This window comes from Trichosurus vulpecula, chromosome 2 (genome assembly GCF_011100635.1).
Source record: "Trichosurus vulpecula isolate mTriVul1 chromosome 2, mTriVul1.pri, whole genome shotgun sequence".
Taxonomy (NCBI): Eukaryota; Metazoa; Chordata; class Mammalia; order Diprotodontia; family Phalangeridae; genus Trichosurus; species Trichosurus vulpecula.
In genome coordinates, this window is record NC_050574.1 from 82,871,332 (window position 1) to 82,887,334 (window position 16,003).

Genomic DNA, 16,003 nt, shown 5'->3' on the forward strand with positions numbered 1-16,003 from the left:
CTAATTTTTTGAAGAGATCTCTTGTCTTGCCCATTCTTTTGTTTTCTTTTATTTCTTTGCATTGCTCATTAGGAAACCTTATCTTGCCTTGATATCTATGGAATTTTGTATTCAGTTGGGTATATCTTTCCCATTCTCCGTTCTCTTTCCTCACCTGTTTTTTTGTTTATTGGTTGGTTGTTGCCCTTCATTTTCATAGAGGCACAAAATGATACCACTAAGTTGGAGTCAAGGTTCAGTGTGTCCTACTGTGCTTAACAGATCAATACCAGATTGGGAAGCTGTACCACAGATTAATCTATATGAACATTTGGAAGGGAGATGTCTCTAAATTTGCACATCTCAAGTTTCTTTTGAGCTACTGCAATTTTGCTTTGCTCATAGAATACAGTGCCTTTTTTGATATGGACATGCCATGCTGGTTGCGCTAATGTTTCTCATGTCTCACATGTCTCTCATGTTGATTCCAAAGTTTTTCAGAGAGACCTTGAGAGTATGCTTTTACCACTTCTTCTGACCTCCATTTGAGCACTTGTCTCATGTGAGTTCTCCATAAAATAGTCTTGTAGGGAAATGTACTTTCGAACAACATGGTAAGCCCATCACTTGTACTCTCTGCAGAAGAGTTTGAATGCTTAGCAGTTCAGCTCAAGGGAGGACCTCTGTTTTGGTACCTTAGCTTGTCAGGTGATCTTCTGAATCTTTCTAAGACAATTCAAATAGAAGCAATTCAGTTTCCTGGCATGGTGTTAGTATACTGTTAAGTTTTCACAGGCATACAACAATGGGGTCAGCACAATGGTTCTCTAGATCTTCCCTATGGTAGGCAGCTTCACACTTTCCTTCAGAGCCTCCCAAATAGTGAGCTAGTTCTGCCAATGTGTGCATCAACCTGATCATCTTTGTGTATACATCCCTGGAAAGTATATTGCTAAAATAAGTTAGCTTTTCCACTGCATTCACACTTTCTCCATTTGTTATAACCAGTGATTCAACATATGGATGGTGTGGCTCTGGCTGGAGGAGAACCTCTGTTTCCTTGGTATTAATCATTAGCCTAAAATTAGAACACGTGACAGAGAATAGATCCATATTTTGTTGCATCTCAGGCCCAGGGGCTGCACAACCATCTGTGTACAAAAAGTCATGCACCAACTCTCCCTCCATTTTTGTCTTGGCTTGCAGCCTTTTCAAATTACATAATTTACCATCAGTGTGGTAGTTGAACTTGATGCCATTTTTTCCTTGCTGAAAGTGTCTGGCAACATCACAGCAGTCATCATGCCAAAAAGCATAGGCACAAGCACACAGCCCTACTTCACTTCATTATTGATTTGAAAGCATGAAAGCATTGACCATTATCCTGAACATTGCAAGTGTTACATCATGAAACTGATGTATGATACCAATGAACATCTCTATGCAACCAAAATTTTGCCTTAATTTTCTATGAGCACTCAAGATCGACAGTATCAAAGGCTTTTGTTAGATTGACAAACATTGTGTACAGACCTCTGTCTGCTCCTAGCATTTCTCCTAGAGTTGTCAGGTAGTGAAGACCATATTGACATTCTTTAGGTTTTTCTGAATCCACACAGGCTGCCAGGTATATGATCATTTTCTAGGTAAAGGATTAGCCAGAGGAGTCTGGCAAGAATCTCTCTGGAAATGACTGAAAGAGACACCTCCATGTGATTGTCACAGGGCAAATTATTTCCCTTTCCTTTATACAGTTGGATAATGGAGGCATCCTTGAACTCCCAGAGGTCAACCTCCTCTTGCCATATAATCCAGAAAATTTCAGTCAGCTTTTGTATGAATGGTGGAACCACTGCCTTGTAAGTCTCAACTGGAATAGAATCAGCATCAGATACTTTGCCAAAAGCCTAATGTCATTCAAAACCTTTTCTTCAGTTGGAAGTTTGGCTAGAGAGGGATTGACTTCAACCTGAGATATACAGTCAATGTCTTCATCATTGATTGATGATGGTTTTTTGAAAACAGTATGGAAGTATGCAGCCCATCTCCCCAGGATCATGTCCTTATTACTAAGCAATGTGGCTCTATCAGCACTTAGTAGCTGAGATTCATCCTAGGTCTTTGGCCCATAAATAGCCTTCAGGGCATAATAAAAGCACTTTGAATTGTTACCATCAATCCAAAACTGAATTTCATATGCTTTCATAATGAGCCAAGAATCTTGCATATCTCTCAGCTTCTTTTGTACATTTCTTTTGATGGAGTTAAATGCTGCCTTCTTAGATGGATGAACTATTTTGCTAGTAAACCCTGTGGAGTTCTTGTTTTTCATTTAGTGGCTTCTGAATTTCCCCATCATTGGTCAAACCAATATTAATATTTGCAAGTATTCTGGTCCGGATGAGTAAAATGCAGTGCTGTACACCAAATCTCTGAAAGCTGCCCACTCCTCTTCTGCTCCACAACTGCCAATCATATGTTGGCTTAGCTTTCCCTCCAGGTTAATAACCAACTGTTGACACATAGAATTGCTCCAATCTGTTGACATTGAATCTTCTGGCCTTGGGGCCATCACTTTTGTTGAATGTGAATGTTTAGCTTGGAGAGTTTAAATCTATGATCAGTCCAGCACTCTGTGTCACACATCTCCTTAGTCATTCTCACATCCTGTCTGTCTCTTTTTCTTATAATGATAGTCTATTAAATGCCAATACTTGTTGTAAAGGTGCATCCATGAAGTTCTATTGCATTTAGCTAAATGGAAGATCGGGGTCATGAGAATCACTAGTCTTTAGTCATAAGTGAGCTTTGTTTTATTTTTTTTGTTTGTTTGTTTCCAACTCCATTCCTCCCAAGGACTCCCTGCCATATCTTGCACTCTGGGCCTACTCTGGCATTAAAGCCACCCCAAATCATAAGCTTGTCCCCATTTGGAACATTGATGATGAGGGTTTCCAGGTGTTTGGAAAATTTTTCTTTGATCTCATCAGGGCTTGTCATGGTGGTATCATATGCACTGATGTTCAAGGCACGACACTATCATGCAAGGAGCAATCACACTGTCATGAGTCTGCCATTCACTCCTTTTGGTAGTCATACCAGCTTGTTGACTAGATTAGTTTTGATTGCTAAAGCTATATCAAGTTGTTTGTGCTCTCGATCTCTAGAAAAAAATACCCAATATGTTTCCAGCTCTAACTTTGGTAAGCTGGCCTTAATTTGCCAGACCGTTTTTACTCTGGGATGCTATTTTGATGCAGTACCTGCTGAGTTCTCTCACAACAAGAGCTGTTCATCTTTAAGGTCTATTGGATTTCATGTGATCCATTAATGTGTACTCATTCTATGTACCAATGCTGAGTGGAATAATCTTTGCAAAATTTTTGTATATTTTTTGTGTCTTTCAACTGCAGGGTGGGATCCCCACCTGTTGCAGCTAGCAGGCCAGGGTTGGGTGAAGCAAACAATTTTTAGGGCACACTTTCTAGTCTCTTCCTCATACCAGGAGATGAGCAGTATGGTTCTTAAAGGCTGCTCCAACACACAAGAGGCTGCCAAATTCCACTGCTGCTTCAGTCAAGTGAGAAGACCCCATAGCCTGGGCTGCCTGTGTATAGGGTTGTGACTACAGCTCCCAGAGTACCTACACCTCTAGTTTCGTCACTTTCTTGCTAGCATAGGACTTCAAGGCAAGTAAAAGTGATAAAAATTGTATGGGTGATGTCTTTTGACTCACTCAAATTGGATTTCAGTGAGGTATAGCTGCATGAAGTTGTCAGCCTCTCTCTTCTAGAGCCATTAAAGTCCAGTGGCAAGACAAAAGTCAAGATGACTGGTGATGGCTCAAAGTGCAGTGGATGACCTCGGCTTCTTGAAGTCTAACCAAGCTCTAAGTGTTCCACAGTGCTATCATGGCTGCTGAAACAAATTGTTCTCATCTGCCCATCCGGTGAAGGAAAGTCTTTACGTGTTTGGGGTAGACACCACCCCCCCACCCAACTTATCCTCAATCTTGTTTAGTCCATATTCCAAAATGGTTTATGGTTGTGTGGCCACTTAGCATACTACAGCTTCTTGGAGCCACAGATAAGAGTTGGGTGAATCAGGTGGCTACTGAAGGTTGAAAGCAGTACCAAAGAGAGCTCAAGTGCACTCAGACCAGAGGTACTAATCTCCCCTGGACAACTTACACAATAAGACAGCCATTTTGCTTTCTTGTTTTTCTTTTTCTTGGAATTTTTTTTTGTGTGCCTCCTGTATGATATTGCAAACTTCTCTCCATAGTTCTTCAGGCACTCTATTTACCAGATCTAATCCCTTAATTCAATTCATCACCTCCACTTCATATTCATAAGGGATGTTATTCAAGTCATACGTATATGGTCTCATGATTTTCTCTACTTTTTTCGATTTAAGTCAGAATTTTGCAATAAGAAGCTCATCATCTGAGCTACAGTCAGATCCAGGTCATGTGTTAAGTGACTGTATAGAGCTTCTCCACCTTTGGCTTCAAAATACGTAATCAACCTGATTTGCATATGGAACATCCGTTGATGCCCATGTGTAGAGTTGCCTCTTGGGCTGTCGTAAAAAAGAATGTTTTCTGTGACCAGAGAGTTATCTTGACAAATCTCTATTAGCCTCTGTGCTGCTTCATTGTGTACTCCAAGGTCAAGCTTGCCTGTTATTCCAATTATCTTTTGCCTTTCTACTTTAGAATTCTAATGCCGTATGATGAATGTGACAACCTTTTTCTTGTTATTTGTCAAAGATGTAAGTCTTTATGGAACTTTCCAACTTTAGTCCCTTTATCATTAGTAGTTGGAGCATAGACTTGTATTGCTGTGATGTTGAACACTTTGCTTTGGATTTCAACAGACATCGTTCTTTCAAAATCGAGATTATACCTTACTACTGCTTTTCTCACCCTTTTATTTACCAGAAGGTCTACTCCATTTCTTCCAAGGGATTCTTTCCCACAGTGGTATATACAGTGATCACCTGAATTAAATTCAGCCATTCCTGTGATGCCGAAAAAAGTAAGACCCGGATATAAATTTTGAAGTGGATTTATTCAAGCGTGCGAATGTTCAGAGAAAAGACAAATCGAAAAGCCCTGAGCTGGGGAAGGGTCAGGGTATTTAAAGGGCAAAAACACAAACTCATTTCCATGGAGATCGGAGCACAAACTGTGGAGCAAGCTGGGGCAGGATTATTTCCATGGAGATGGGAACAGAAACAGTGGGGCGAGCTAGGGAAGATGGAGGGTAAATCGGGGGACAGGGCACAACATTACCACCCAATAAAATTATTTGACACTCAAAATGCCAATGTTTATTCTTTCCATCTCCTGTTTCCCCATATGTAGCTTACCTTGATTTACAGATTGTACATCCCAGGTTCCTGTGCAATATTGATCTTCACAGAATTGGACCTTCCTTTCATACTCAGAGGATTCCACAGCTGAGCTTCCTTTCAGCTTTTGCCCAGCTGCTTCATTAGTACTGCAGTTACTTGTAGTTGTCCTCCACTCTTCCCCAGTAGCACACTGAACACTTTCTGACCTGACGGGATCATCTTCTGATGCCATCTCTTTTATTATTTTACTATTGTCCATGGCTTTTTCTTGGCAAAGATACTGAAGTGATATTCTATTTCCTTCTCCAGTTGATCACCTTTTGTCAGAACTCTCCCCATTACCTGTCTATCTTAGATAACCCTGCATGGAATAGCTCATAGTTTCATTGAACCAAGAAAGTCCCTTTGCCATAGAAATTCAGTGCTCTGGCAGATGTAGGGGTGGATGTGTCCTCATGCATAATTAATACCTTTCCAATAGTTGTTGTCTATTCCTGTAATGTGCTCTCTTCTCACTTTGGTTTATTAGAATTTTTGGTTTCCTTCAAGGTTCAATTCAATTGTCACCTTCTCCATGAAGCCTTTCCTTACTTCCCCTGGTATTAGTACATTTCATGCCCCCAAAATCTCATTTTCATTTTGAATATATTATATGTATGTACTGGTATATGTACATGCTGTCTGCCCTATTAGAATATAAGCTTGTTGAGGATGGGGATTTTTCTCACTTCTGTCTTTGTAGTGACAGAGTAGGCACCTAATGTTCACTGCTTGATTGTTCTGTCAGTAAGAAATCAGTGCCCTGACACTCTTGTGACTGAGCAATGGCCTGACATCACAATGAAGTACTTAGAAGATATTTTGAAGTGTGACCCATATAAATTCTGGGAATCCCAATATATTTAGCATATCCAAAGCTTATGGAAATTGTGGAGAATGTTCATCAAAATGAGCAATAAACATGTGATGAGTCTAAAATGTGTGTATTCCTGAGGAGTGTGCAGATCCATAGGTAAAATCTGTTCACTAGTTAGGACTTCAGGATTTTCTTTTGCAGTTTTTCAGTGGGAATATTTAGATTATAATGGAGGTCAAAGGGAAAAATTCATATAGAAATTTTTTTGTGTATTATAGAGAATTGGCCAATGAAAGTCCTGTCAATTCATAATATGTACACAAAATTCACACACATGTTACATTCCTAGTGTCAAGCACAGTGTCTGGCAAATAGTAGGTATATAATAAATGCTCTTTAAATTGAGTTGATGTGTTCATTGATGCATCAATAGCCACAAATGTAGTCTACTTTCATTAATTTCTATGAACATTTTTCTGCTCCAGAAAGATCACCCAAACACACCTATCACAATCTTGTCTCCATTAGGAAAAAACATCCCACCTGAGGTGCAGTGCATGCTTCAGAGAAAATTCCAAGTCCTTCAGTTCTTTGTAATGGGCTCTGGTTTGAGCTGTTAGCCTCTTCATCACAGGAAAAAAATTGTGTATGTGTGTTAGGGAGCTGGAAGCCCTTGGGAAAAGGGATTCCTCAGATGACTCTGCTTCCTAAGATCCTCAAGAGGGTGAGTTTAGACTCATAAAGGCTTCGTACAACCCTACCCACCAGCCAGAGCGTAAGGAGTGGATGCAAAGTTGGATAGTCATTATAGTTGACCAGGACAACATTTCTGTAAGTGTGTGTGTGTGTGTGTGTGTGTGTGTGTGTGTGTGTATGTGTATGTATGCGTGTTGGGGAAATTTCCTTGCCTGGGAGTGTGGGAGACTGAGAATGGGACTTGGGCTACAGTGGTGTGAGTTCACATACTTGTTACAGAGAATTCTCTCTTCTTCACTAATATGATTCATGTGTCCTCATACATTTCATGGAAGCTGAAAATAATGCCATCAGTAGATGGTATTATTATTATTGTTGTTGTTACGGCTTCTTTCTAGAACTGTTTACACAGTTAACCAGTCTATAGTAGTGTCTATTTGTAAGTAATGTATGTGCAGTGCTTGGTGGACTAGATGGCTTCAAATAGAGCAAAGACCTTCTTTTCTGATTGGGAGAGGGAATCAAAACTGAGATGTGAATGAGTATCAGGAGGGCAAGGGCAAATAACAAAAAATATCTTAGCCCTTGCCCTGAAGGATTTGTTTGGAGAGATTTAGCTCTCCACACAGAGGTTAGACATTTCCCTGAAGCATCAGCAAATCCATCTCTGATAAAAAGTGTAGTTTAGTATGTGGACACACTGAGGTAGTTATTTCTCAGTTTAAGATAATGAATGGATAGAAAATGAAGTGAGCTACATCACCCTACCTACAATCTTTTGAGGAAAGGTAACGAGTGAGATGAAAAGATTTTTAGACTTCAAACAATAGCATGGTTTAATAGAAAGGGCCTTGGAAAGTGAACCAGGATGTCTGGGATCTAGTCTTGACTCTTTCAGTAACTTGGAAATCCCTTAGTCTCTCTGGTTTTCATCTTTTGCATGATGGAGGTAATGATTCCTGATATGCTTCCCTCATAGGACTGTTTAGGGGTCAAGTGAAATAATGTATGAGAAGGTACTTAAAATATTTTTGAATTAAAAATTTTAAATTATGGAGCGTTTATTTTCTTTCCCTTCCACAGGTCCCCTCCTTGAAAAAAAAACAAAAGCAAAAAAAAGAAACCCTATCCACAAATATTCACAGAGACGGAAAATACTTTCCCATATTGGCAATATCCAAAAATGTCTATTATTTTGCATATTTAGCTTATAACCTCTCTAGCAGGAGGTAGGTAGCACTCTTACTCATCAGTCCTCAGCAATCATGTTTGATCATTGTATTGATCAGAATTCTTATGTCTTTCAAAATTGTTCATTTTACAATGTTGTTATTATCATATGAATTGTTCTCCTAGCTCTTCTTATTTTCAAATAGTTTTGTAAAAGTCTTTCCAGGTTTTTCTGAAAAATGTGGGCAAGTAGTTTTTATAAATCTCTGTCCCCCTTATTGTTATTGTGGTGGTGGTTGTTATCTTCTTATATTTTGATTATTCTTGTTCTTACTGTTATACAGAAGAAGAGCTTTAAAACAAATCAATGCACTCTCTATGCCAAGAAAAGCTAGAAATTAGAACTTTAGATGGACAGGGCTAGGAAATTTAAAGCAGGAGCTAAAACTGGTGATCCTGACTTGAAAAGAAATGTATCTGCAGACACATCTCATTTGTTGTACAAAATGATTGAGGAACTGTTATATCATCAAGTCTCAAGATGGGCATCCACAAAAACAAGAAGCAAGTCAAAGTTTTCCTTTCTAAATGGGATCCTGGAAGGCCAGACTCTATGTTGTGTAATGAAGTGACCATTGTTCCAGCAACTGAATGGTGCCTCCTTACAAATAGGGAATTTGTCTTGTGTATCCATAACTAGAACATCTATGTGTCTGTCTCTGTCTCTGTCTCTGTCTCTTTCTCTCTCTCTCTCTCTCTGTTTTAAAGAGAAGATTGTGTTATGGTGTATGATGTAAGCAGCACCTAAGTAATAGCCACCCTGTTACCCTTACAAATGGGACCAACTGATAAGAAAACCTTTGATATGTACAAAAGTTAACATCATTTTAATATTGAGGTGAAGCATCCACAAAGACAGTAACCCTCTCTTCATGTTCTTGTCTAAGGGATGCTTGGAGTACCATCCTAGTAATGGACATACTGCATCAGGCAACACTGAGGCACTGAAACCTAGGCATAAGGAGGTAATGAAAGCAGCAGTTCCCAGTCTTTCCCTAACTAAACTTTACCTGGTCCTCAAAGTGAGTCGACCTTTGACCCATGTGATCAGTTTATGGCTAATGAGTAGTCTCATTTCTGCATATCTCCCTATATACTCTGGGTCTCCCCCATTAACCGTTGTTGTACCCAAGACTCTCTCAGGGACTGTTGTGGATCAAACCTCCAGTCTTTTGTCTCAAGGGCTATGTGGGCAGTTTTCTATATGGAATCCATCCTTTGCTTGAAAGTGGAAGAGGGAGGAGGTAACTATGCTCTTCCTTAGGGTCTGAAATTATCCTACTCCATAAGATCCTAGGACTATAAAATTAGAGGTGGAAGAAACCATAGAAACCATCACATCTGACCCCCTCATTTTGTAGGAGAACTTGATGGTGAAAGACAATAAATGACTGCTCCAGAGTAACTAGTGTCTGAGAAAAGATCCAAAGTCAGATCTTTGTGATCCTAAACCCAGCACTATCCACTGTTTTACCTCCCTTTAAAGAAAGACTGAAAAAGGCTGGTCGGGTTGGGAGTGGGGAGAACAAACCATCCTTACACTTCTCACTTTCAACATACACTTATCCCAACTTCAGACACCTTGGGGAGAACAATTGGCATACATCCATCATGTGAGGACATGTGGGAGAAAGTCCCACCTGCCTAAACTTATTTGACTGTCCCCCTCCTGAGTTTGTCCCAGTCAGGGTCTTGGAGACAGGGTCTCAGGAACAGAGAGGGATAGGGGTGTGGGAGAATTTCTAATGAGGGCAGTGGGTGTTGGAGGTGGTGATGCATTCATCTTGTTTTGTAATACTTTCCTACCCGGCTCCCTTAGTCTTTCCTCTTGCCATGGAGTTAGTCTTCTTCCCTTTACTCTCATCCCTTTCTGGTTGTTCCAGTCCCACCCTGAAAACTCACTTATTGCCTTACCCTCAATATGTGCTATTGATATATGTAATTTTCTCCTTTCTCTTCCTCTTAGAAAGGACTGTTTTAATACTTGTCCCTGTGATTCTGTGTGATCGTCCCTGTGCGTGATATATCTGTGATATGCTGTGATTCTAGGAAGTGTTGGGAAAAATGGAGTGGGGATAGATAGGATTCTCCATTCCTTCCTTCCTCTTCCAATCAAGGACTGTTACCTAAAGTTCCATCCTTGAAGCAACTTCCCTCAAGTTCAGGCATTAAACTTTTTCTGTGTCATGGATGCCTTGGGTAGTCTAGTGAAACCTATGGAAATATTTTTAAATGAATGAAGGAAATGCTAACTTTTAGTCAGAGCTGAAGAAAAGCAAATATGTAATTTTCCCCCTATTCAGGCTCACAGACCCATTGAAAGCCCTGTTCTAGCTCATCCCTTATAAAAATCTACTTCATTTGTATAATACATGCTTCCTGCATCATCAGTCCTTGATTTCTCAATGAGCATGAAAAATCTGAGAGCAATTTGGATGGGGAGGAGCAAAGACTAGGGAGGGTACTGGACAACTGAGAGTGGGCATATGGGGGCTTTATGGGGGAATAGGGAGGCTAGCAGCACCAACATTGACTCCACAGCATTTCTGGGGCTGACTTCACTAGACTACTTATCCAGATGACTCTTTTGCCACTTTGTACAGAATTAATTACCTGCTTAATGCCAAATAGGGTATCATGGGAGAACTGGAATAGGTCTCAGATCCTGTGGAGAGGGCTTGGGTGGATTGTGTATTGCGTTGGGCAGGCCTCATAGTGCTCTTTATATGTCATATTTTTTGCCCCATCTGTGATCGTTAATTGCCTCTTCTTTGTTTCTTTTCCTCAACCCTGAGTTAATCTGATTTCTGAACTCACCCCTCAAGAAAGCAGAAACTTCTCTCAGCAGACTTACCAATGATCTCCAATAGTAATTGCTGGATCTAAAGACTATTTCTTAGTTATTATCCATCTTGACCTCTTTACTAACATTTGACAAGATAGACCTCTCTCTCCTTCTAGATCCCCATTCCTGTCTGATTTCATGATACTACTCTCTCTCTTTGTTCTCCTCCTATCTGTCCGACTATATCTCCTCAATATCTTTTGCTGGATCATCATCCATATTCTGATTTTTATCTTTGGATACTCCAAACCTTTGATGGTCCAGGACTCACTCATATTAGAGAGAGGAGGAATGAAGAGGAACAAGGAAAGAGGTATAGGAATCTCTGGAGAATCACAGAATCTAAGATGGGAAGGGTTCTGCTCATCCAATCTATATCTAAATAGGCAATCTCTCTGGAGCATGTCTGACAAATCATTATCCAGACACTGCTTGAAGAACCCTAGTGATGGAGAAGTTGCTTGATGGAGTGCATGACTTTGTATGACAGCTCTAATTGTTACAGTTTTTCCTTACACTGAGCTGAAGAAAGGAAAGAAGAAATAAGATTTGTGTACCTGTTCATATTCAAGAGATAGCAAGAGGAGAAGGGCAATAAGCATTTATATAATCCCTACTATGTGTCAAGCACTATGCTAAACACTCTACAGATATTATCTCATTTAGTCCTTAAGACAACCCTGTGAGGTAGGTACTGTTATTATCCCCATTTTTAAGTTGAGGCAACTGAGGCAAACAGAGGTTGAATGATTTGCTGAGGGTCACATTGCTAGTAAATGTCTCAGTTTGAATTAAAACTCAGATCTTCCTGACTCCAGGCCCAGTGTTCTATCTATTGCTTCTCTTAGCTTCCTAGGAAGCCAAAGACTAAATTAATTTACTTTTCTCTTTTAGCCAGGCCCCAACTCACCCATCAGCCATGACCTTGTCAATCAACAGCTCTTCAAACCAGGTGACTGAGTTTCTGATGATCTGCTTCCCAGGGATGCAGGACACACAGCATTGGCTGTCAATACCACTAAGCCCCCTGCTAGTGCTGGCCCTGGGGGCCAATGTGGTGCTATTGTTGGCCATCCAGAGAGAGGCTTCTCTGCATGAGCCCATGTATTACCTGTTGGCCATCCTCTCGCTCTTGGATGTCATCCTCTGCCTAACTGTCATCCCTAAGGTAAGGCCCTTGATCTGTCAGCTGCTCCATGTCACTATCTTACTGACATACCTGGCCCTACCCACTTAATCATTATCATCCCCAAAGCTTTAAGTCACCATAAGACCCTGCAATATTACCAAAATCCCCAAGGTCACTCACCACTCTCCCCAAAGTCGTTTAGTTGTTATCTTCCCTAAGATTATTCATTCTTTTATGCCTAACCCACTACTAGAATTCCACCCCTGAAAGTGTCACCATTAACCCCAGGGTCAGTCAGTCAGTGTTAGATCCAGTCATTAACATGGCAATTACCAATCCCAAAGTCATTAACTCAATATCATTTCTAAGTTGAATCTTTTTACATTATCCCCCAGTCCAGATACTTGTTCAGTGTGTCACCATTGTTATTTCTTCAAATAAATTTCTTGATGTCTTGTTTCTTACGTAACTGTAGTTTTCCCTACTATCCCTTTTTCTTTTCTTCACAGAGATCCACCCCATACAAGAAATATCATTTTTAAAAAACATAAAATATAAAAGGAGGAAAAATTAGATTCAATTAGGTATTGGATATTTTAAGATACATTTTGGATTCTTTGTGTCTTAGTTCAATGGTGTCAAACTCAAGCAGAAATGAGTGGCCACTAAACCTTACGTAAGTGTCCCTACAGGTACATATTGTCTTAGAAAGCCACATATTATCATAATTAATGTTTATAATATTTTTAATTGTTCTGTAAAGTATTTCTTAATTACATTTTAGTTTAGTCTGAGCTACAGTAAGGAGTGAAGCAGGTGGCTGTGTCTTTGACAGCTCTGTCTTAGACCATTGAGAGAGTTGAAATTGCTTTATCTTTAGTGCATAATTTCTGTTTTGAAGAGGTTTGAGAGGTTGTTAGGATTAGATAAAATGTCTAATCTTCCATCTGGTTGCTCACATTACCCAGAACTCTCGCCACTGCTTATGGAGCCTAGTGCTGGATAAAGAATAGCAACAAAAACAAAGTTATTGTCCTAAGAAACTGGACGAAAATAATTTGAGACTCAAAGATTTGGAAAATTTGAAAGTTTGAAGGGACCTCAGTGTTTATCTAGTCCATTGCATATGAAATATTGAAAAGATTTCAATATTTATTTTTAAACTTCATTTCTAAAATATTGAAAAATATTTTCCCTATTGCATATGAAAAGAGAATCTCCTTTATAACATGCTTGATAAATGGCCATTCTCTCTTTGATTGAACATCTCCATTAATGTGGAATCTTCCACTCAACTCAAAGCAATCCATTATACCTTGGTCTAGCTCTAGTTGCCAGGATCTTTTCCCCTTGCTACAAGTAGAAATTTGCCTCTTTCAGACTTTGATTTCTTCCTTCTATGGACAAGGTAATGCCTTTTCTCCCAGGAATAGCCATTCCAACTTTCAAAGACACCTCTTGTACCTTTGCTCTCCTTTGTCCCTCCCCCCCCCACCTATTTTATTCCCCACTCCCAAGTTATTCTTTTCCAAGAGAGAGATATAAAACAGTAATATTTGCAAACTGATGATATTATTTCACTATTAACAATAATGTTAGGAAGATAGGGAAGTACAGAGGAAAGGGTCCTCTATTTGGAATCGGTAGACCTGGGATCAAATCTTTACAGCCCCTTCATTGCAACATATGATCTCAAACAGCTTCCTAGAGCACTTAGTGGTTGGGATTTGCCTAGGATCATAAAGCCAATATGTGTCAGATATGGGACTTGGAACCAGGCCTGTCGGACTTGAGGTCAGCTATCTCTCCACTATCCCATGCTGCCTCTCATAATACCCTCACACTTCTCATAATGCCATTGTGGCCTTGAGTGTGTCCCTTAACCTGCCATTTTCTTCAATGGAAAATATTGGGGTTGGAGTAGGACTAGATAATCTTGAATGTTTCTTTCAGCCTCCAATATTATGATGCCATGAATGTGGCTCAAACTAAGTCACAAAGACCAGAAAGGTACAGGACAATGGAAGTGTTCAGATTGGGAAAGCTGCCCAGTATGGATAAGTTGGGAGCTGAGTTTTGAAAGGGGTGATGGTTATGGACAGGAATAGAAAAGCGGGGAGGGAATAGTAGAGAGACAAAGACTAAATTCTGAGGGATGGTAATTAGCAAGTCAGATGAAGGGGAGAGAGAGAAGACTGGACTGGGTGGGGTTAAGGAGACATATCAAGGGAAAAGGTGAGGAATGTATTTAAATGCATTATGTTGGTTTAATCTAATGGAAAAGAGGGAGCTACTACGGCTTCCTGAACTGTTGTTGGTGTCAAAATATTAAAAATAATACTCGAGGGTGATGATTCTGGCAGGTCCTGCTCATCTTCTGGTTCAACATGAAGCCCATTAGCTTCACAGGCTGCTTCCTACAGATGTTTGTCATGAATACCTTCCTGCCCATGGAATCATCCACCTTTCTGATTATGGCTTATGACCGCTACATTGCTATCTGTCATCCCCTGCACTACCCATCCATCATTACTGAGCAGTTTGTAGTCAAGGCCTCCATATTCATTATCTTCCGCAACCTACTGGCCACATTACCCACCCCAATCTTGGCTGCCCGACTGGACTATTGTGCAGGAAATGTAATAGAAAACTGCATTTGTGCCAACATCTCTGTGGCTCGACTCTCCTGCGGGGATATCCGTCTTAACAAACTCTACCAGTTTGTGAGTGTCTGGTGCCTGCTGGGCTCTGACTTGGTGCTCATTTTGGTTTCTTACTGCTTTATCTTGAGGGCTGTGTTGAGGCTACAATCTGGAGGAGCTGCCACAAAGGCTCTGAGTACCTGTGGTTCCCACCTGATCCTCATCTTCTTCTTCTACACACTTTTACTGGTTTTCATCTTTACCAATAAAGCTGGCAAGAAGGTGCCTGCTGAAGTGCCCATCCTTCTCAATGTTCTGCACCACCTCATCCCACCGGCCCTCAATCCCATTGTCTATGGAGTTCGCACTCAGGAGATCAAGCATGGCATCTTGAAATTGCTGAAGCACCGAAAGTGAAGGGCCAGGGTAAAGTTCATGCTCCTTAGGGGTCAGGGAGATCTTGGAATAGTTCAATGATAGTCTAATGTATGGACTCTAATCCCCTATTCTCATCTCACTGTGGTTCTTCTACCCCACCGCCAGTCAGACTTTTATCATTATTGTCATCCTGTTTCCTCACCCATCCTAACCCCTTTCCTTTCTCAGTTATCTCCTCAACCAGTATTGACAATGACCATTTGCATCGCCATGCCCTAAAACTATAATTCAAGCCCACACAAATCTTGTGACAGATTGTCTTTGTCTCACTGACAGTTGTTTCTGTGGGCATTTTGTGAAGAAGAAATTTGTATCTAATTTAGGTATATGTAAATATTCATTGACACTGGGGAAGCTGGCAGGCAGAAAAGTGAAAGGAAGCTAAATAGGTTGGAAGATAAGTTCAAACCCACTGGGGACAGAGGGTGATGTGGGGGCCAGTGTTTTCAGCTTTCACCTCCACTGAAATCCTGTGCTTTACCTCTAGGGAAGAGTGAGTATTTCCACTGTATTTCACCTTAGAGAATAAGTAATAAATGAGTGAAAGATTGGAAGAGAAAAATGGTTTTATGTTGACATGGACTGGCAGCATATGCCAGAGTGGAGAGTGCTTCCTTTGGAGTTAGATTACCTGGCTTCAAATGCAGCCTTGCCACTTCCTCAGTGACTAGAAACCTTGAGAAAAGAGTTCTAAAGAGCAATACAAAAGGAAAAGAGACTTGATGGCATGAGGAATGCTGAGTCAGGAAAGGCCTGGGAATGGCTATTTTGCATCAAGAATGCTCCGATTAAGACATGCTGAGGCAGAAAAAAGCTAGATTCTGTAAGCA

General features: G+C 40.4%; 1 protein-coding gene across 1 annotated transcript; it reads left to right on the top strand.

Moving 5' to 3' along the window:
- The first annotated feature begins 11,883 nt into the window (after window positions 1-11,883).
- On the top strand, window positions 11,884-15,152 carry LOC118839198 (olfactory receptor 56A4-like). The gene is made up of 2 exons (XM_036746655.1): window positions 11,884-12,132; window positions 14,457-15,152. The coding sequence occupies exons 1-2, from the start codon at window positions 11,884-11,886 to the stop codon at window positions 15,150-15,152; spliced, it is 945 nt and encodes a 314-aa protein (XP_036602550.1).
- The last annotated feature ends 851 nt before the right edge of the window (window positions 15,153-16,003 follow it).

Excerpts from the sequence above, each read along its gene's own strand:
- LOC118839198 (XM_036746655.1), top strand. The coding sequence starts at position 11,884 with ATGACCTTGTCAATCAACAGCTCTTCAAACCAGGTGACTGAGTTTCTG. Across the intron at positions 12,133-14,456 it reads GCCTAACTGTCATCCCTAAG|GTCCTGCTCATCTTCTGGTT; the intron begins GTAAGGCCCTTG and ends TGATTCTGGCAG.